This window comes from Varroa destructor, unplaced genomic scaffold (assembly GCF_002443255.2).
Source record: "Varroa destructor unplaced genomic scaffold, Vdes_3.0 BEIS01000001.1, whole genome shotgun sequence".
NCBI classification, from domain to species: Eukaryota; Metazoa; Arthropoda; class Arachnida; order Mesostigmata; family Varroidae; genus Varroa; species Varroa destructor.
In genome coordinates this window covers 62,469,670-62,492,353 of record NW_019211454.1, presented here as the reverse complement: position 1 = coordinate 62,492,353, position 22,684 = coordinate 62,469,670, and the positions used below count along the sequence as shown (strand labels likewise).

General features: G+C 38.9%; 3 protein-coding genes across 25 annotated transcripts in view; 2 read left to right on the top strand and 1 right to left on the bottom strand.

Moving 5' to 3' along the window:
- The window catches only part of LOC111254156 (nardilysin-like), a 34,545-nt gene extending 22,888 nt beyond the window's left edge, over nt 1-11,657 (top strand). For 5 of the 17 annotated variants that reach the window (XM_086976871.1, XM_086976872.1, XM_086976870.1 and 2 more), the window contains 7 exons: nt 1,333-1,753; nt 5,201-5,254; nt 5,708-6,043; nt 7,000-7,154; nt 7,650-7,897; nt 8,355-8,548; nt 8,667-11,657. In XM_086976871.1, coding sequence (XP_086832997.1) covers nt 1,606-1,753; nt 5,201-5,254; nt 5,708-6,043; nt 7,000-7,154; nt 7,650-7,897; nt 8,355-8,548; nt 8,667-11,056 — 3,525 coding nt within the window. In that variant the 5' untranslated portion in view covers nt 1,333-1,605 and the 3' untranslated portion in view covers nt 11,057-11,657. Of the gene's footprint in view, nt 1-1,332; nt 1,754-5,178; nt 5,255-5,470; nt 6,044-6,999; nt 7,155-7,649; nt 7,898-8,354; nt 8,549-8,666 lie in introns of those variants that run through there. The other 12 variants (XM_086976868.1, XM_086976867.1, XM_086976864.1 and 9 more) reach the window with 9 other exon arrangements.
- Nucleotides 11,658-12,542: 885 nt separating this feature from the next.
- Nucleotides 12,543-14,697, bottom strand: mRpL27 (mitochondrial ribosomal protein L27). Of its 6 annotated transcripts, none has more exons than XM_022814825.2 (4): nt 14,556-14,697; nt 13,717-13,927; nt 13,156-13,273; nt 12,543-12,782 (listed from the first exon to the last, which is right to left on the bottom strand). In XM_022814825.2, the coding sequence occupies exons 2-4, from the start codon at nt 13,917-13,919 to the stop codon at nt 12,675-12,677; spliced, it is 429 nt and encodes a 142-aa protein (XP_022670560.1). In that variant the 5' UTR covers nt 13,920-13,927; nt 14,556-14,697; the 3' UTR covers nt 12,543-12,674. The 6 variants fall into 6 exon arrangements, with proteins under 6 accessions (XP_022670560.1, XP_022670576.1, XP_022670551.1 ...); XM_022814841.2 differs by having other exon boundaries at nt 13,717-13,930; nt 14,556-14,695; XM_022814816.2 differs by having other exon boundaries at nt 14,532-14,667.
- A 56-nt stretch (nt 14,698-14,753) lies between these two features.
- LOC111254185 (enoyl-[acyl-carrier-protein] reductase, mitochondrial) lies at nt 14,754-18,163 on the top strand. 2 transcript variants are annotated; one of them, XM_022814774.2, is made up of 5 exons: nt 14,754-15,070; nt 15,811-16,018; nt 16,348-16,537; nt 16,893-17,080; nt 17,449-18,163. In XM_022814774.2, the coding sequence occupies exons 1-5, from the start codon at nt 14,893-14,895 to the stop codon at nt 17,753-17,755; spliced, it is 1,071 nt and encodes a 356-aa protein (XP_022670509.1). In that variant the 5' UTR covers nt 14,754-14,892; the 3' UTR covers nt 17,756-18,163. The 2 variants fall into 2 exon arrangements, with proteins under 2 accessions (XP_022670509.1, XP_086833012.1); XM_086976886.1 differs by having other exon boundaries at nt 15,793-16,018.
- Nucleotides 18,164-22,684: the final 4,521 nt, after the last annotated feature.

The window sequence follows — 22,684 nt, the reverse complement described above, 5'->3', positions numbered from 1 at the left end:
AGGTGAAATTAAAAGGACGCAATGGCTCATCGCGGATGCAATCCATAACGCAAGCAGGCTGCAGATAGAAACAGACATTCCTAACACGACACCTATCCTGTTGTGGAATCGCATGTAATTTCTAAGGTGTTGTTATGAACAAGTTTAGTATAACTGCTTGTCGATTTGGACGAATTGCGTTGTTATCTTCAAAAGATGTTTTTGCTTTTCATTACAAGTGAATTAGCTATGCGACACGACAGCGAGCTAATGGTATCTGTAAAAATGAGTTGGGTTTTCACTATAATTTTTATCGGTGATTTTTTGTTAAGTATGGCTACAGAGAGTATGGTTACAACTTTTCCGAATTCATTATTCTGAAAATTAAGGAACATTAAATGTCTGCATAGGCGAGCCTTGATTATAGCCATTGACCCTTCCCTCAAACCAGCTCTTTTAGCTTCACTATATCAGCTATTTTTGAGTATCACTTGATTTATAGGCCAGACCACTGAACAGGACGAACAATCAAGCATGTTGTAGGTGAAGTCAGATTCTCTTCTATCTGCCTGATAACGCCTCATAACTCAAGAGCTCTACTTTTTGACAATTGTGTTACTTCAGGGGAAATGTGCACGGCGACACTTGGAAAAGTTTATAGAACAAACTTAAGTGGGATTGGCGTTTGTCATCAAATAAACTGGATTTTTTCGAACAAGTGTTGCTGCATAATTGTCTACATATAGAGACAACATAAACATTTATCTCAATTAGATAGTTGAACTGATGAGGCTTCAAGAAAGCCTAATATTAACGGTACTATTAACGAGGTATTGTTAGGTCTTGTGTCCCGTTGGTGAGTGATTATTTAAAAAAGGCGTCTGTAATCCAAAACTTTCTGTATTAGTATCTCATCTGAAGATTGTTGCAACAGGCTGAAAGGTCTGTCATGTGACGTTTCGAATCGTTTTTACCTTTAAATACAGTTTATCAACATTTTTTTTCGTTATTTACAATTTTTATGAAATCATGAAGATCTGTTGTTTATGTGCTCTGCTAAATGTGGTTCGTCATATCAACGAACAAAGTGGACATACTTAACGAAACGTCGTATTATTTCAGTGTATCATAACTAATTCCTGCATAGAGTTTCTGCTTTATTTATTTATAAGAAATGTATGTTATAGTACATTAGTTGTATATAGAAAAATTAATATAGCCTGAGTGTGAATTTTTTTCTAGTCGATTGTTTCTAAATTCTGACAATACATAGCTAATCGTTTACGTTAAACGGCCTATGGTAATGAAAGCAGATAACTGATTGTATATAACATGAGCATGGATCTTCTGCAGGAAGGTGAAGGCTGTGCAGGGCGAATTTCAACTTAACCAACCCGAAATATGGCAACGAACCCGACAGAGGCGATGACTATCCTCGAGGCAAGTTTGGGAAACCTTCGCTTCTGAAAAAAATTGCCGCCCGAAAACGACGCGATATAGGTCTTCCTTAACAGTGGCCAGTACGATTTTGAAATCTCATTGATTGGTTACGCACGGTGGACTGAATATGAGTTCTTTTCTAATAATGTGTTTCAGTTTTTTTTTCAGTAGTCTACTTTTCAGCGGATGCAACGGTCTTCTTTGTGCACTCGCAGCACAGCCTCAACGAAATGCAAATCTTGGTTGGGAAGTTCTTTACACCAGCACCTAGACGTAATAGGGCTCCCATCGAATACCTGCCGGCGTGTGTTTTATCACGATAATGCCAACTTTAGTAAGTTACATAAAATCGTGTTGGTGGGTGTCATTGATTTTTACTTGAGTTCTTGCTACACAAAAAATAAACTATCGCGGAAAAGCCCGTGGAAATCTTAGCTATCTCATGTATCACTAGAGTGAGGGAGCATCGTAGATAACTTCGTCAAGATGATGGATCTTGAGTTGATCGCGTACCCCTTTGAAGATCAAGGGCTGTATTCTTAATTTATAATTGACATTTCGCTCGCTGAGGATAAAGTAGTATATATAACTGAAGTCATTTACCTATACATGTGCATGTTGGGTAAGAAAGGACTTCAAAAGTGAACCTGGTGTTCACTTAGTTAAAATCGACTTCCGCTTTAAGAACGAAAAAAGCCCTGATGATTATAGGTGGCACTTCATCAAGACAATGCAACAGGTTCTTTTGGAACACAATCTCTGCTCTAACGATCCTTATTTCGTTCATCATCCTTACCGGGCTAATAAGTTAAATGACTCTGGAGATGTTTAATGTTAATAATAAAGGGGATGAGTTCCAAAAAGATGCAGATATTGCTATGGATTAAACTACGCACGGCAATACTACATAAGATAAAGGAATTTTTAGAAAATTGGACCTAGTTCGGAGAGGATAAGCCTGACATCAACTAAAGAAAATAGCTAAATTGTCAGTGATTTCGATCTAAAAGACAACCTTAAGGAAGATAACAGAGATTCACCCTTTCCGTTTGCAATTAAAGTTAGTGATATTTTAATTCTCGTCAGTCAATTTCTCGTACCAAAAGTCTTTGCTCGGGTACTTACAGCAATAAGAGGATTGTTCTCTTGTGAACGATTCAGTTTGCTTAAATCTTCCATCAGATGTCCGACAAAATGATAGATTTTATGACCAGTTATGCTCTGATGGAATCGATAAGCCAGTAGCACCTCTACAGGCTTAATCAAAAGTAGCTGAGATGGTATACGACCAGCTTGCGTCGATTTATTATTTGAACCAGATGTCTAGTAATGCTGAGCATTTTACAACGGATAATACTGATCACTAATCAGGCTTAGAGTTCTGTGTGCCTTGAGTTAGATTCGTGTGGCATGTATAGCTTTGACACGCAAGTCTCGTTTTCCACTGATAAATTCACATTGAATTGGGCTAATGAAAATACTAGTCGCTTTGTTCGATTATATTATTTTCAATGGCTAACATACTCTATAAGTTCTTACAAGAAAAAGTTGATATCTGTGCAGTTTCATTGTGCAAAAAGAGCCTGTTTGCAAGTGGATGAATAATTTGCTATCAGCCCTTATAGTTAGCTGTAGGCTGTTTACGTACGTAGGCATTAAAAGGTAATTGCAGGTTCTGGGAGAACTGCAAGCCGGTGTCAATCCAGATTTTTGCCAATGGAAAGGCTGTCTTAAAATAATGCGAAGATGAAATAGAAATATGGGAGAAGAAGCAACTGAGAATTACGCGAAGACAACAATTATGAAACAACTTGCTTAGCCGTCAGTTAACGATCATACAAGGTCACGCATTCTGATTTTGTTATTATAGTTACTTCGCGTCGTGCAAAGTTTTCTTACCGACACACTTGGGCTCCCTATGCTCATATCCATTTTTAAGTGGAATATATATGCCACCGACCGATATGGAAAGTTAAGAGTGGAAACGAGAGTGCTGAATAGTTAATTGCAGAACATCTTCGATGTATTGTATTTAATGGGACTACCTCAAATCATATTTGACGACTGACCTAATGAGAATGATATCTAAGATTGAAGATATTCTACTAAGGCTTTTCAGGGTCAATCATCAACACCCCCAGAGCGGTTACCGATAAGGCCACTGGCGAATTTCCATTGATGAACCGAATGAGTAACTGTGGTTTTGGTTTATGGCGGGCTCAAATACATGTATCTAGATGACCAAGTCACTTAGAAAGTGAAAAAAAATATAAAAATCCGCAAGACCTTATTCGAATAGCTTCTGGCTCTAATACAGATTGAAAAATAGACGAAAAATAGGAACACGCTGAAAGCTCAGTATGCTGTTGAATAGTGAACGAATAACGCTGTCATTACTACGATATATGTACACATCTCTTTGTTGTTTTATTAGTTGTATTATTAGTCCCAACCATAGAGTCCTACTGAAGAAATAAATATATGGAACGGTAAAACGCGTTTGACAATTATCAGATACTTTGTACCTATTGAGTTAAAAATTAATGTAAGCAATAGATAATAAGCAACTTATTAAAATAAACTCGTGTTGACTGGTTTTAATTTGAAATATAATAGGTGTACAGTCAGGTCAATATCGGAAGCACGCTTCGCTTATCGACAGCCAGCATAACATTGCATGGACGCATATCATACGTGGAGTTTCATCACTCGAGCCTTATTGACGACCCGTGACCATGTACTGGTCACGGGTCGTCAACTGCTCGCGCGTTCTTCAGGACATGTTTTCTAACGCGGTTACGCAAACGTCAAAAAGCTCCTGTTATTAGCAGAGAAAACAATTTCCTATCTTAAGCACATGTGCTAAACTGTCTTCCATTTACTCTTGTATTAGCAAATTACAGACGATCTTTCTAGACCAATTTTAAAAGTCGCGCCTAATATTCAATTAATATGTTTACTGAGCTATTGGGGTGCGACGTGTTTGTGTGGCACGACTAACATTTTCGTAGATGGCGTTGAAGCCACTCTATATCACGGACTTACATTGATTCTCCAATTTGGTATCTATTGACGACATTAGTCAACTTGCGAGTGAAAAGTAATTTTTTTAGATGAGTAATCACATAGGAGTGCGAACGTATTTCTTAATCTCCCTAATCTGGATATACATATTAGAGCTCGAAGCTACCTAAAGGGACTGTGAATTTGCGGTACAGCCTACATCACACATGATATCATACATTTTTTATCGCTCATTAAAATATGTATATAAGTCAGCGTAACTTTTCTCATTTTATACTGGTGACCAAATATAATATTGTCAAAAATAATCTTATCCTATATACGACCGTTGTCCACGAAACCTGGTGAGAAGATAAGTTACTTATTCAGTAGTATTAATACCGCTGGTTATAACAGAAAAAAAGAAGGAGTATCGTAATTCTCTAACATTCAGACAACAAGTGACGCGTTGTGTTAGAACGAGGCTTAATAATGTTGCTTTCCTTTTTGAGAGTGTTCCATTTTGTGTTTATTTATAAAAAAAAGATTGCGTTAATTTCGACACAATTGATTTTCTAGTCCCTTCTTTATCTGAAAATGAATTCCCTCTACAATTATTCTTGGCAGCTTTACAGCTTATGGCTCCTTTTGTAGCGTACTAAAGAACATATTTCCGTTTCACTGACCCTTGGCTTGGAAGGGTCTGACAAACACGTAAACTAATAATCGACACGTTTTTTAATAACCATTTTACAGTCGAAATTTTTCTCTCCCTCAGTAGCAGACGATCCGCACACTGTTCGGTCGGCTTACCAAACTCTAACGTCAATAGGTGATTATCATTTATGACATCCACAAAGGTGCCTATAAATATGAAGGCCAACTTCTTGACACGAATATGCCATTTTATTGAAGCATTATTTATTTTCATAGTCAGTGATTTCAGAATTAACGCTCCATCTCGATCTTCTTTCCCCTAATAATCAATCCCCAAACCAAAATATAGCAATTCATGCCCACCGAAGTCTACGATTTGTCGTTGTTTCAGCAATTACACTCTATGGCCAGTAGAAAATACTACAAACTGTGGGTGCAGCAACGGTAGAGACCTTTCATTCAAACGTTTGCCCGGATCAAACTGATAAGCGCTGATTAACTACGCTACCTAACGTATCCTAATAAGCGAAGGCTGCTGGAAAAATGCATATGCTTCGCAGTGAAAATGATAAACGGGAATATCGAGTTATTGAGCTGCCTAATAAACTGCGAGCTCTACTTATTCAAGGTGGTGACCCTATAATCAAGCCTCACCGAACGCCAACTCAGGATCAGAAATATGATCCTAATAAAAGAGATGAAGATGATACACCTACCGAAAGCGAGAGGGGCGAATCTTCCAGCAGCCCATCCCAAGGGTTAGCTCTTGGCGGTCAAATGTCCAATAGCGAAACCTCCAGTACTGAAAGTGCCAAAACCCCTAGTAGTGTAAGTTCTGCCGATGGAACTCCTAGTAGTGGATCTTCTGCTAGCGTCTCACCAGGTAACGCGGTCTCTACCGATAGCTCATGCCTTACCGATAACGCATCCCCTACGGATAACATCGCCACGACCTGCACTAAAGGTAAACTATTGGTCTACTCGGAGGTTACAGAGACATAGGTTATATCGTGAGTTAACTTGTCTCTGCGTGGCTCATAATTTGGAGGAAGCTAATATTTGTTCTATAGTGGTCGAAGCCCATTCAAAATCTGGGGGCGACAGACATAAATTGTCTTCGATAAAAATAAATTCGATCTAGGTAGAATAAACAAAAATATCATTCCCAAACATGTGGATGTTCTAAAAGAAATCGAAAACAGATCAGTAATAGCAGCTAGATAAAATAAGAATGGAATGGCGAAGATTCCAACGTTTCTGAACGATTTGATTTTTTTCTGTAAAAGAATCTTTTGCTATTGAGCGGTTTCATATGGTTGGCAGGCATGTGCTGGACATAGTTACCTTTGTGGCACTCAACTTAAATCTGGGTAAATGTTACCATAACGCATAGGCGATCGTACAGGGAATATATCAATAACTAAGTATCTGTGTAAGAACTCAGCTACAGACCTTGAAAATTTCTGAATTAATAGATATATTTAAACAACTCATGTTTTTGAACAAAGTTAAATATATAACAGGAACGTCAATATATATTTTTCGAATTGAAAAAATCTGGTTTTGAATTTTCAGCATCAGATCGTAGAATTTGTCTAACCGGATTGTCTTTTACGGCGAGAGAAAATATGACTCATGATTCTGCTAAGTCATATTATGATGTCAATTTTATAAGCATCTGTGTTTACAATGTTAATAATTAACTGTGTAAAGTATCGTTCCAAATAGATCGTACGTTCTAACTAAATATCATTAGAAATAATTTGAATTGCTTTCTTTTGGACGAAATAGACGTTTTTTTGGATTCTGTGTTATTATTATGATTATTAACACTGAGGGTACGCGTTGCGTACCCTAAAACCTAAGTGGTGCACGTTAGTTATAGTAATAGTGCAGTAATAGTTTGCTGCTTATTTTCAGGACGCGGTCTGGATATTCCTAGCTTTCAAAGTGATAGTCCACAAAGTTCAGCTAGTATGCGGGGCTCACCTAGCCCAGGGGCTTCAGATGGCAAGGGTCTCTTCACTGAGAAAATGGCTGCAGCATCCCTCACTGTGCACTGCGGTAGTCTTCAGGTGTGACAGCTTATGACTTTGTGATGTATTAGATAGAACTAATTTTTTCCATAATGGTAACATGATTGCAATCTTTAACATCAATCTAAATAAGCGCAGCTTTAAACGTCGCTAGTAGTAAAATGTCACCCAGTCTTTTTTACCTGAATTATTATGAATTGCTTGAAGTTATCGCTTTCACACTATATAAGCCCTTTACACGCACAGTTACATAGCTAGCATTAGCGGCTGGGTCACGTAACGGCCACATAGAAAAGAGCTGTTTAACGCAGTTATGCTGAGTAATTTGCTTTTGAAATCAATCCGCCAGTATTTGACGATCCCTTGAGCCCAAACCTGCATTAATACTGCTTATATCTGAAGTACACTCAATGTGTTATGATTGGCAAAGGAGAGGGGATCCGTGATATAGGAGTTTATAGATTTGTAGAAGTAGGCAATCTTAACTTCTGGTTTCCCAGTTCTAGCTCTGCCTAATTATTTTCCTGCTTTCAGGATCCGAATGATATAGGGGGTGTTGCGCATTACCTTGAGCACATGCTTTTCTTAGGCTCTGAGAAATATCCTGTTGAAAATGAATACACGAAGTTCATTGCCCAGCAAGGTGGAACCAGTAATGCGTATACAAACTTTGATTCGACAACCTTTTACTTTGAAGTTCCTCCGACTGCCTTCGAGCACGCTTTAGATATGTTTGCGAACTTTTTTGTGAGTCCATTAATAAGAGAGGATGCTCTCGATAGGTAAGTCGTGCACTAACATGTGACTAAGTGAAATTAACTGTTAGAACTGAATCGTGGTTCACAAATATACGCTTAGCCAGTGTGGCATATTGCCGGTCTGATTGTTTACTTTTTACAAAAACACCACCGATGCTATCAATGCATCTTGTATTTCTGGATAGGATTACCTGCAGGTCTTAAAGGAGAAGCGGCAACATATATGGAACACAGTCGTGATTGTTTCTAATGATTATAATTCCTATTGTACGAATTTATAGTCGCATTAGTTTTACTGACATGCGAAAGAGGCCTGGCTAGTTGAATTTTACCTTTCCTCATTTACGGAGCCTTTTTGACGGCGTGTATCAGAATAATTATAATACCGGATCTAACTGAGCTATTCATTTAGCTTAACAATTACATTTATATAATATATGTATAATAATTACATTTATAAAATGATTTGGTGCTTTTTCAGGGAGCTGCAAGCTATGGATAACGAGTTCCAGATGAATCGTCAGTATGATGGAGCCCGGGTTCTGGAGGTGCTTATGAGGCAGGCTGGTAACCACCCTATCGGAAAATTTTCCTGGGGAAACATTCGATCCTTAAAGGAAGAACCTGCTCGAAAGGGTGTAAACATGCGAGATGTACTCACTAATTTCTACAACAGTTAGTTCATTATTTAGTTGTTACCTTGTTGATTCATTGTCAAATGCCTATATATATATATATATGTGTCAGCTGCAAAGTTCCTAACGTGAGCTTTCACCACCGTTTGCTGCTTCAGGTTACTACTCAGCTGAGGTCATGACGCTGGCGGTGCAATCGCAACATAGCCTAGACGAAATAGAAAGATATGTAAAAAAATACTTCTCGTCAATACCTCAACGTCAAGTCGAACAAATAAAATATCCGGAGGCTTTGCCATATCATGATAATCCGGACTTCTTCAAACTGTTTAAAATTGTGCCTGTTACTCGTCGAATATCACTAACACTCAGATGGGTACTCCCTTCTCAAAGGAAACATTACCGTGAAAAGGTTTTCAAATACCTGAGGTACACTGTGAGCCACGAAGCGGAGGATGGCCTTCTGGATAACCTGCGATCCCAGCAATGGGCCCTAGATTTATGGGCCTCGTCCACTGATGATCAAAACATGTGCTCTCTGTTTACTATTGGCATAACGTTGACAGAAAAAGGCGGCGATAATCTTGCTGAGGTGATCCGTTTTGTACAACAATACTTACACATGCTACGAAAAAGGGGACCTCAGAAGTGGATATGGGAAGAGCTCAGACAGCAGGCTGAAAATCATTTCCGTTTCAAAAATGAGGAAAATGCCTACAGCTACGTATGTTCGCTGAGCGAAGTAATGCGGCATTGCGACGAGAAACACTATCTTTGCGCAGATGAGTTATTTTTCGAGTATAATCCTGCAAGAATCCAAATGATCATGGATCTTATGACTCCCGATAAATGTAACTTCGTGTATATGAACCACGAATTTCAAAAAAACGCTGGCTCATTTTCACGACTGGAACCATGGATGGGCACCGCGTATGAGATTGAGGAATTGCCGAAGGAATGGAAAGAGCTATGGATAGATGATCCGAAATTTCAGGAGAAGCTCAAGTTGCCCCATGAAAATCCTTACATCTCAACAGACTTCCGTATCAAGAAAGACATCGACGTGGGAACCGTAAGTCAGAGATTTCCCGTAATTTTGGAAGACGCTGATACACAGAAATTATGGTTTCGTAAGGACCAAAAGTTCTTACGGCCAAACACTCTTGTAAATATCCTGTTCGCGACTCAGCATACTTTCTCCACGGTGCGGGAATCGGCCTGTGTTGGCCTGCTAGTAGACGTGTTTAAAATATTGATCGCGCGAGTCTCTACGTATGCTGAAGAAGCGTCTCTTTGTCATCACTTAAGCGAGGCTGAAATGGGTCTGAACTTGAGCTTCAGCGGGTTTAATCATAAACTTCCACTGCTGATTGAAACGGTTCTCAAAACGCTTTCGTCTATTGACTGTTCAGCTGAGTTATTCCAAACTGTAAAAGCCGACCGGTTGAAGTATTACTTCAATTGTGTAATAGACAATAGTAGTCTTGCTGAAGACGTCTGGTCATATATTATACAGCCGAGAAATAGCTTGTATCATGACCGCCATACCGTAATCCAGTCGATATCGCAAAACGACTTCATACAGTGGACAAAAGACGTATTTGGCAGTGCTTTCCTTGAAGTGTATGTGCATGGTAATGTTACTAGCTTAGATGCAAAGGACATTCTATCCATGATTTTAAAAAACTTCCCTGAAAGGCCGGACAAGAAGAAGCCCAGTCCGCTTACCCACGTGAGAATTGATGGTCAGACATGCATTCGCATACTGGGTATCAACCCAGAGGCAACTAATTCGTTCATAACAAATCACTACGTATATGGACCTGCGCACTTTTACGAGGAGAGCTTGATTTCGCTGTTTGTAATGTTTATGGAAGAGCGCTGTTTCACGCAATTACGCACCGAGGACCAACTCGGTTACGATGCGGCGTGTTACGTGCGAAACTCGTACAGAGTGCTAGGCTTCTCAATAGGAGTCTCGCCGCCCGCTGACAAATTCACCTTAAGTGAGGTCGATAAACGCATAGAGGCTTTTCTCGACCACATGGTTATCGTTTTCGAGGAACTGTCAAAGGACGAGTTCGATACCACGCGGGAGAGCCTTATAAAGCAGAAATCGTGCGCCGACCTTAGCATGGATGACGAAGTGACACGAAACTGGTCGGAAATTGCCGACTTTCGGTATATCTTCGATAGGCTTAGGCTGGAAATCAAGTTTTTAGAGACATTGGAAATGTCAAAGTTCAAGCCGTGGGCCTTGAATGTAATTGGACGGAAACGCCAGGACCGGAAAAAGCTGTCTGTTCAAGTCGTCGGTCACGGAAAGGTGGCTCTGGAAGAGTGTGAGGGCGGCGCTGAAATATGGAGACAAAGGACATCGGTTGTTTCTCCGCAGCCCGATATCACTAAGATGCCGCCAATGCAACTTCTTAAACCTTTAGACGGTTGTGCCTGTCAGAAGTACATTGATAACCTGAGTGCTTATTGCTCTTCACTCACATTCCATTCACCCGTTTATGTACATCCCAGTGATCCATTTAGTTTCTAACACATAATTGGATTTCCCATTCCCCCGTTCTCCTTTTTGCCTGCGATTCATTAGTGCATCTACATGGTTAGCTTAATACTGTTTTGCTGCACCGACCATGTATGTACGTAATCAACATAACTGAGCCATGTACTAGACCAAAAGTACCACAGTGCACGCGCAAAATATTCGTAATGAATTATATTTACTATTCTTTTTTTTGGAAAATTCTAGCTCAGTAGGAGAGCTACAAATAGATTGTTTGTCCGTTAGAAAAACCGTCTAATGACAATAAATCTAGCGAAAAACACTGTCGAGGAATAATACATTTTTGACAGGATCGAGTATCTTCGTAAAATCTAACAAAATTTTTTAATGCAGATTTTCTGTTGGTTATACACGTAACCATCGTAGTGTTCAAGCAATGGGATCTTCTAAGATAATCCAGTGATTTCCAACGTTCAGTTTCATACAACATAGCATCGAAATATGCTGGGTCAGTGGGCTAATAGTACAAACTGTCTAGTAAATTCGATTGCAGGAATAGTTTCGAAAAATATCCGTATCTTCGAAAACACGTACTTTTTTACTTTTTCACGAAATAAAGCTGTGCAATGATTAACGATTGATGTTTCAAGCCTTGTTACGATACAGAGAGAAAACCTGAGTTCTATTACATCGTTGAAAATTAGTACCTGTTTTTATACCCACATCAACATATAATTTGGACTTTTGATATTGAACAGCTGGTTCACTTTTTCATGTTAGTTTTCCTTCAGCTCTGTCGCACGACTTAGTTGTAAGCATTAAGTCGTCTCCACGTACTTGTGTGGCGTTACCATCGCAAAGAATTAAATTGAGAAATTACATTTCCTAGGAAGTAAAAAAAATTTCAGTTACCAAAGCAATTACCAAAAATTTCAACCCAGGTTCGAGCGTTTTAAGAAGGTTTTTCCATACGTTAAAAAAAGACCCTTATTATTATTATGATCTATATAAGCTGGATTAGGTATGATGACTTCGTAGGGTACTAGCGGGAACCAGTTGCTTTCAAAAGTATTGAGCATAAAGGTCTGACCATTACATACTGCTAAGTAAGAGGGCTTATAGGTCGACTGCCGTTAACTCGAGCTCCGATAGGGGTTCAACTGACGTTCAATGTTCAATTGATGAAGCTGCTACGACAGGTATATCAATTCGTACGAAATTCTGGTTGAAGTTGTTAATAAGTGTGAGAAAGGGTAACGAGCTAAACAGACGTGATCCGACAGCAGGCAAAACCTATTATCCTCAAAATATATATTTACATTTGATTTTAAATAATACACATGATCCAAGCTCGGGTAACGCATTACCACCGTAGTCGTGGAACGGCATTAGACGATCATTTTCAGCGTGGGACAATAATTAGAACTTCCCGCAAGATTTCAATCTATTAAAAATAAAACAACAGACTTCTTTGACGGACTCGAGAGTTCGAATAAATCAATAGTGATAAAACGAGAGAAAGCACGACAGTTCATCAAATATTTATTATAAAAAAACGTTAACACACAGCACGATACCCTAAGGTTGTTTAAGTGTTTATTACAAGCACCTTAAAATAATTCGTTCATCACTCAGCTCTGCAGCTTTGACATTAAATTTCCGCCACAAGCTGAAACTCATTGTGTTGGGGTTTCGGGATGACGTGATAGTACTTCTTATAGACGGCGCTCATGTCTCGTTTCGCGTAATATGGCGCAATCTGTAAATATACAACAATGTTGTTGGCCACGACTTAGTGTTTTCCTTCTTTGTGTAGACGATACGGTGCTTGTGGTTGACACGGCCATGGGTAGCTTTGATTACGTAAATCTATAATACCCCCGAAGTAAAACAATATACAAGAGGTGACGCAAGAAGGGCTATACTTAACGTAGAGGTGCAAAATGGTTGAGGTAATTAAAATACCCACCTAGGACCAGGGGTGAAGCAAGGTCTGAATGGAAGTGATTCTATAGTTACAAACGCTGGCCAATGCCCTAAACTACCGTAACAGGTACCTATTAGCGCTTGGTCATACGGATTACATAATCATTGGTGTCAACTGACAAAGTATTTGCACTTCTTCAACTGACCTTTTTATTATCGTAGTTGAGGTGGACTTTTTCACGTGTGACCAGAACTTTGCCAGGGCAAGCGGCATGTAGTGAAAGTTTCTCACCTGACACAATAACATTCAAGCCCGGATGAAATCTGAAAGTAAATGTCAACAAGGTCGCTGACTAAACCTAAGGTACAATTCACTGACTTCGCTTCGGAAAATCTCTGAGCCTTGTAAGAAAGAAGAAAAGAGTTAGTTGCCTGTGTGACCTCGCAAGACGCTCCCAATCTCTCCCTAACAAATAGGAATTTCATATTACTGAATTTTACATATACAGATCAAAAGCAAGCTTGGCAAGCAAAACTCTAAAATCCTATTACAAGCTTCCATATTGTTTACAGCATCCCTTTACTAGTAATTAACTAGAAGTACGTCGTTTACCAAGTCATACAACTAACAGCGTTTACTCTGGTCGACTCTATTGGGTTTATTTCATTCACTATATTCATCTATCAGCGGTTGTCACAACCGCTGTCACCGCATTTGGTAAACACCTTAGTTCATAGCAGCACGTTGATTCGTTAATTGGCGTTACCTGGGTACTCTCTGCTTGTACAATAGTTGTCCTTCCTTAGCCATCTGACCACTATGTAATTTCCATCCGTATTCCTGGCCCTTTTGCTGACCGTCTTGACGACATGCCCGGTTTCCTTTTGACGCCAGTCGAATGCAAGTTGTGAACAAGCTGGTAGGGCAAACTACCCCCGGTAATAATTTGCCCAGCAAATTAGTTGACATTGCGTGAGCTGCTAGGGAGAACATAAATAGACGCTGTGTTAGCTTTGCCAAAAATCAAAAAAGTCACACGCAATGATACAAACAAGAAGTAAATTATGTTAAAAAAAGATTGAACATATTCATCAAACATAATGTGTCATAAACTGCTTGCTTATAGGCGTAGGAGACTGATGAGTTTGACTATTTCTAGAAAATAATATAAAACTATTATTTTCCGTTACCCAGTTGCAGAGCGTTGCTTAGAACTAATAAAGATGGGGTCGCTTCTCTCCAAAGAGAGAAGCAACCTCATCTTGTACCGTTAAAGGAGGCCTGTTGGCCACAAATTAGTATCGATATCATTGGTCCGAGAACGATAAACCTGTTCTAAAGAAAGCAAAAAAAGGTAGAAAAAGCTCTGATAAAACAAATACCGAATAAAATATATCAGTGAACATTGAATTTTATATGAATAAATAAGCACACTGACTGATAGTTTAAAAACCTGTACAGATATAACTGTACAAACGCAATTTATCAACGGAAGACATTCAAAACTATGCATCCATCGAATATACGACTGGGCGACAATTGTGCCATGTGATCATATTTTTCTAAAAGCATTTCACTCACATATTTCGACACAAACATTAATACCTCTCGATTAAACTGGATAAACGATCACATGGACAAGTACATGTTTTTCTGCGCGAACTATTGTTGTGCAATCACCGGCTGAGTCGGTAACCCAGCTATAGAAGCTTCTGTCTCCTACTAAATCGCTTTACTCGGCTTGTAGCGAGGGCGACCGCTTGAAGAAAGTAGGCCTCAACCGAGAACCTTCTATGCTGGCCATCGGGCCGAATCAGCTATCTGACATGGAGAAAAACAATAATAAGTGTTGGAACTGCCATATGCCTGTCCTTCAAACGTTAGTGGCGGTTTGTGGCGATCTACTAACGTATGTTACAATTTTCAAGAAATTTGAGCAGAAATGTTGAGCTTATTGAGATCATTTTTACTTCGTTCATCCTCGATTAGCGCAAGAATGGTTTCAACAAACTTTACAGTCAAATTTTATGAATTCGGAGACCCATTGGAGGTTCTCAAGCACGATGAGTGTCCGATTCCGGCAATAAAGGAAGCTGACTCGGTATTAATCAAGATGTTAGGTAGGTTTGTTTATTTTCGCAGGATTCAGTTGTTGACGAGAGTGAACGCAATTATTATTATTTTGTCTGGTACGAAAATATTATAGCTAAACGCAAAATGAAACAAGACAAGAGCCGGGTACTTTACACCTGATGGGCGACATCTATTAAGTTAATTACGCTAATAAATAATTAGAATTACTTTTACGTTTATTCGTCGTGACTTGTTTTCCTTAAAATAAAATATCGGAAACCGATAATGCTTGCTGTACCAGCCTATCAGATCTGATCAGCTTCCTCGTCTTATGTTATATCTAATGTAAGGAATAATATTATGGTCAAGTCTGCAATACTTAGTCGAATGCGGGTCAGACCTGTACAATACAAGGACAAAAAATTAGGCGATTTGCCAATCTTATTGACTATTCACGTCCGAATAACAGATGATTAAAGCATTATATGTTGAAAATCACATCTTGGTCTTAAATAGAAACTAGTATCTCTTCGAATATGCTTGTAGTCAATGCGTCGTTCACTAACAGCGTGGTATTTAACAGGCAACTTTTAGGTACACCGCACACATTTGTTTACCGATACATTGAAGTTTTCATTTAATATGGTGAACACAAACTAGTGGCTCATGACACGTTTAGCATGTGAAACGCCACTCATATGTGATTGTCCACATGCTGTTACTATGCAGGTATGCGCATATAATTGCGCAAAACGTTTTCCTTTCTCAGTGTTCAATTCTGTTACAGCATCGCCAATTAATCCAGCTGACATCAACGTGATACAAGGGACATACGGATTCAAGCCAGCGTTGCCCGCGAATGCCGGTCTAGAAGGTGTCGGAGAAATCGTGGATATCGGCAGTGGCGTTCAGAAACTCAAAAAAGGCGACTGGGTTCTAGCCCCCGGAGATGCATGGGGCACCTGGAGACAATTCGGGGTAGCCAATGAAAACGAGTTGGGTAATATTTCATATTCATATGCGTACTATATAGCTATGCGGTCGGTATGTGCAGTTTGAGATGTCGGCAGAGTTTTCTACTTCTCTAAATCGCACACATTGTAACAAGTTATTACACAGATACGCACGTAATGTACGAGCAATCAGTGGCGGGAATTCACCCTAGTCAGTGGGAATAGTGCATATTTATTATTTTTATCATTATTACGTATTGTTTATGTTCATTTAATCGTGTACATAAATCTTGTAGATTATCACTGTCTCGTTGATTAAGCCTAATTGTAGCTCACGATCACCATTTTTTTTTCATTTTTTCGTTTTATAGATTACGCGTTCTTTCCAATAAACTAGAGTTGGCTACCGCATGCACCCTTGCTGTGAACCCTCCTACAGCATACAGGATGCTAAAAGATTTTGTGCACCTCCGTCAAGGGGAGACCGTTATACAAAATGGGGCTAACAGCGGAGTAGGACAAGCAGTTATTCAAATAGCAAGAGCAATGGGCCTCCGGTCGGTAAGTCTCATCTGTGGGTTTCGTCTATTGTAATTATATGTCTATAGAAATGTATAATGCATCAGTCTTCATTGGATACTTCACCACTCACACACATACACACGACATGGTCAATTTATTTCATGAGATATTTAAGGTGGTCGCCGTTGTGATGGCATTTCGCTGTTTTCAGTTTAAAAGCGGCTACTGCCGTAATCAGCCGTTAATTAATATCTAGTCTTTTCTCCAATTGTAGTACTCTAGATCCAGATCAATGCAATTGACAAGTGTATCTTTTTCAAGGATAACTTAATAAGTTTCCATTAATGGTAATATAAGCGTCATGTGCTACGTATTGGGCATTTTGGGTCAACAGGTGAACATTATTCGCGATCGGCCAAATGTCGATGAGTTGAAACAGCAACTTAAAGACCTGGGAGCAGACTATGTTGTAACTGAAGAAGAACTTCGGCTATCCTCTATGAAAGACATCTTTAAAGAGGTGCCCCTACCAAAATTGGCACTTAACTGCGTCGGTGGCAAAAACTGTTCGGACATGATGAGGTGGGCAAATGTTTAATATAAAAAGTTTTAAATAATGAATCATAAGCCACATCTAAATATGATTATTCAAATAATTTAGAAACAAGCCAAGCTCTTTTTTTTTTTTTTATATGTAATTTCTTTTTTTAAATTATGACGGAAGGCGATTGCTTGTCGCATGAGATAGCTATTGTTTCACGAACTTTGAAACTTATAAATATTGTTATTTAGCACACGAACGTTTCTGTGCATCGAGTTTCAAAGTTGCATTAAAAGCATTGGTATATACAAAAAAAAAAAGATTGGTATAAATGTGGCGAAAAAAAAGTATTATTTTTAAGCCAGGTTACACTGCAGTAGAATGGTAATATTTTCTGTTTCGTTTTTAGATATGTCGCGAACGAGGGCTACGTCGTCACGTATGGAGGGATGTCAAAACAGCCAGTCACAGTGAGCACGTCCGCACTGATCTTCAAGGGCATTCACTTAGTTGGTTTCTGGCGTACAAAATGGGCGAAAAAAAACAGCGGATCAACAGAAGATAACAAGATGTACTCAGATTTGGAGAACTTCGCGCTGGAAGGCAAACTTCGTTCACCTATGCATACGAAACATCCTCTCAAGCAATATAAAACAGCTGTAAAAATGAGTATGGAAGGCTACACGTCATCTAAACAAATACTTATTAATGAATAAAACTTATATCTTCGTAGACTATAAAAAGATTGTACCCAATACCAGTGCCAGTGTAGTCAAACGCTATGTACATTGTAACCTTTTATTTAGATTGAATTTATTTTCTTAGAAGTGGTGGTAAAATATACTGACATAGATTTGTACAGTATATGACGTATTGTAGGCGATAATTATCTTATTAACGTCTGTGTAGTCAGATCTCGGAAAAAGCCTCATGCCGAATGTGTGCTAGGATTCAATTAAGTTTTTCTAAAAAGGTTTTTCACAACGCGTAGAAGCTTTGCTACGGATGAGTATGTGAGTAAGATGAAAACGTGTGTTCTGAATCGCGTATGAATCGCTACATATCTATCTAGGGAACTTCGTTAATGTCAAAATAAAAATAATATAATTCTATAGTGAAAGATAGATGATGTCCATTGGAGATAGGTATGAAGCTAATTAAGTTAGTGATCTTCTTTTGAGCAACTGATAAATGCCATTACGATCATCATAATCATATAGTAATAATAATAATAAGGCATCAACATTGTACCTACTACGCTAGTAGCGTCTTTGTGCTTTTAAACTCTACCAAAGATTCCATTAAGAACAATTGGTGTAGAGGATTTGAACCAACTGACGTTGTCCACGTTTTCAAGACAGTGTTATCCTTACATGCTAATTTTTTTTACTACATAATTTAGATTCACTGAAAAGTCAAAGGTAGCGTTACGCAATGCGCACCATCAGTATATGAACTGCTGAGAAATACAATACATGCAAAGATGAAATATCGCCGGAGCATCAGATATCAACAAGAGAACCAATGTAAATCAATAGTTCATTATACAAAGGAGAATGGCGCTTGACTGAAAGTAAAATGCGGTCTAGACATGGTCAGCTGAAATTTCCGAGCTGGCAGTAAAGAAGACTCATTTATCCGCTTAGTGAAACAGGCATATTGAAAACGCTCGTTGAAATGCGCGTGTCATAGGTTTATTACTGCCTTTTCGTGTCATATTATGTGTTGGTTATCAAAAAAGCTAAGAGGCAGGTAATTGCTTTGAAATGCACAAAGACCTAGCGAATTACCAGTCTAACTTTAAATGTTTCAGTAACTGTCCACTTTAGTTCAAAACATGATAAAAAGCAAGTACATAAAGCCATCGGTCTCTACGCCCCGTAGCGGACTTAACTACAACGTACAGTGCGTTTAATGTTGTAAATGGCCCAAGTAAACAAATCTTCTGTCCAATGGTATTTCCACTGTATGAGATGCGGGAACGGAGTAACCAGTGACATTAAGCATACATCTTACTTTATTACGGACTGCCAACACATGATCTGCAAAGGCTGCCTTCCTAGTAAGTGTCTTGCGTACTCGACATAATTTGCCTTGTAAGTCACCTAGATTGGTGAGTCCTGATGTCTTGTGCGAAAATCCTTTCGAGAGAATTCCTTTGGCGCAATTCCTCTGATGTTCAATTGCCGTCCTGTCAGAAATATAGTCGTAATAGTATATCATATTTATTGGCCATTTTGGTCATTATCTGAAGAGCTGTGGATGGATTAAGCAAGCTAGCTCTCTGTAGATGCCACAAGCGAATCAGTATAGCCACGATCGAATCATTAAATAAAAACGACCGGGGTTGGCGGATCAGCTCTTCGTAAATATTTGATCACGCCATAACGGACTCTGTAATAGTGACTACGCTCTCCTTCCGTGTCTTCTTCGTTAAACCACGAGGCTTATTTGCCACTTTATTTTGAGTAATTAATATAATGTATACTTTTTCCTTCTAGCAAATGACCAAATCTGCTGTGTCTGTAAGAATGAATGCAAAATTAAATTCGTCGACGATCCTGCAATCGTCCCGTTATTTGCCGACTTAAATAAAGGTCGAAAACTTCTTGCAAAGGTTATTATCTAGGAACTATGGTGATAATCTACTAATTTGCTATTCTGAAGAAGTTGAGGATTGAAGAGCACGTTTTTACTAATCACACAGTAGCCCATACAGATCACGTTGTGGATGTTTTCGAAATGCTCTATATTTGCCTAGTTTTTTTTTGTTTCTTCGAAGTATAGCATATCGAATTTATAATATTTTGTAAAAAAAATTATGTTACACTCTAAGATTTTCTTTATGAAGGAGCCAAAAAGGTTTGAGATGCAACAGTTGACGTACTTGATCTTTAGGTGGCGATGTTCCGGGAGACCCACGATAAAGCGGTGTGTCACTTATTAAAGAACCAAATTAATGAACTTAAGGCCGAATCGGCACGTGCCCAGCGTTCTGCTCAGCGCTTGCAGCATGAATACGAGTCCCGTCGTGCACAAGCGTATGGGTTAGTCTTACCTGCACATACTATCTGAAGTACCTTATGATTATCTGAGCCTGTAGTTCCAGGATAGCAAAACTAATGGTTTTAGATCATAGAAGGATCCAAAGGCTAAGAACGCTACTTTTAGCTCGGCTCATTTCTTGCCTAACATAGACTCGCGTCAATAAAGTAACCTGTCCTGCTTTGTGTGAATAACAAAACAATATAAGGTGAAAGAATGTTCGGGCTGTGTGCAAGCCTAGGTCTGCAGCTTGCTCATTATTTAAGTAAGTCAGATGTCTACTCCTTAATGTAAAATTTACTCTTGTGTTTGTTTTCTTCAACCACCAGTCTAAAGTCTCCCAGTCCTGCACCCATATTACCGTCTCAGCTTTCTACGAACTTCGGGTATCTGTGGTCTAACGATGGCAGCCCGCATGTGCAAGGTCAGGTTTTGTACAAGAGGCAATTTTATACTGTAAATCAACATCAGGATCCGGGAAACCGTCAAACTTGGGTGCCATACGACGAGGCTGCCAGTAAAGAACAGCAAACTAGATACAGTAAAAAAACCAAGAACGAAATAAATAGAGAATATTCTAGAAAATTTTCTACGGACAGGAAAAACGATCTTGAAAATAGAAGTAAAGCGAAGGTCTATATTTTTGCGAGCAATGGATATCCTAGATCGGATCGCCAGGAAATTATTCGAAATCAAAAAAATTGACTCTTGTGAAGGCAACGGTGAAGGTACGGTGCCGCCTTCCGGAAACAGGAGGAACCAGTTAAATAGCTAACATAACAAAGTGATCTACTCTGGGAACACTAAGGATCGTAGCACACCGTTTAACGAACAGACGAGAGATCCCGACGGTCCCGACGAACGAACGAATGGATAATCTTAAAAGGTATCACAACGAAAACCGACATGACCAGGAGGTGTGCCTCGATAGGAACAAAACTGGCCATACAATGTATGCCTTCAAGGGTAGCGGCTATAACGGGGCAAATTATTAAACCAAAAGGGAATATGAGATGTATTTCAGAAGCAAGTGAGAAGGTCGTGGGATAGCCTACTAGAAGAACACAGGGGACCGTGGGTAGACAGTAGAGGAGAGTTTAGGATCTATCTCAGTGAAGACAACTAATGTTGTAGAAGATACGATCACAGAACCATAGAACATTGTGCAGCGAATTGTAAGCGACAAGACCCACAGACATCGTTTCAAAATCGGTATTCACCTATCTTTCAATATTGCAAAAGTCACCAGTAACCATATTTATAAGGAAAATAATGGAAACAAATTTGAGGGATGTGAGAACGCTGCACAAAGCAGAGACACTAATGAATAAATGGCGCAATAAACATTAGTTTCAATAACATAAAAGTGTTCTGGGTAGATGGTTACATGCGTATGTTAAAATTTGTTGTACGAATGTTAAAATAGAACGATTTGCAAGGGCTGTGTATCAAGCACATAAACTATACGCACTGGCATATAGATGTAGCGATAGTGGCCAATAAAAGTAGGCAGTGACATTTCTAAGGTACAATGACCTTACTAGCGGAGCACGTCAGAATAAGATCGAGGATATCTATATCAATAATAAATCTTTTTAAAGCAGCATTCACCTTGGCTTTACAGCTTGAAAATCACACAAACTTCGATTGCTTTAGATGGTTCATGCATGCCTACAAGATGGATATTTATTTCTAATTACATACCTAATAGAGATTCATATCTAGTTTATTAAATATGTACCATATTTATACTATGGTATTTGGTAATTGAACGGTGTTAGCGTTAGGTTTCGTAGCTGTTTTGTGTAGGGAACTATACTATAGCAATGGTAGGTGAATGCAAACGCGCCACAGAGGTAGTGGTGTAAAGCATAGATCTCGGGATCTTGTATCCTAAATTCGATTCGTGGACTACGCTTAGCGTTTGGGTTTTCGTCGTTTGGCTTGTTTTGGTTTACAGACATTTTGGTAATTAACTTATTCTTAATGCGTATCTGAGTGTCCTATAAGGGCGTGTGTTAATGCCTCGTTATAAGTAACGTTACCTGCCTCTTGGACTCAACTGCGAGGCTTTTTTTCGGCTACTGGTGCTCTTGATCAGTCGCGTCAAGAGTAGGATAGTTTGGTTAGTTTTTAAGCGGGTGCTTATCGTATATATCATATTTTTGTTATTTCGAAATTTATTTTGATGGCGTCGCGTCTTTCCAGGTGTCTTACTGATATTTTAACAAAATATATTAAAATATACACAACAAGGAAGGACAGCGTATCCCCAATAGCTTACCTACCTGTTTTGCAGAGTCAAAATTCATTCCCAAGCAAGTAGTACTAAATAAATTCTTATAAAAAAAAATTATTCACTTTTCAAAGCGAAAATTAGAACGTCGTCGAATTTGTCGATTTCATAGGTGTTGTCTAGGCTTCACCAAATGAGTTTCTTATTAACGTTGAATAACTGTTTAGTGCTGTCTAGCTACCACGAGGGTAGGTGCTCGATTGCAGTACTCACAATTAATGTTTTTGTAATTTGCACAAATTCCAGTCTTAGCATGGTCATTTTATAATAAAGAAATAGATATTGCTAGACTGCAAGCAGTCAT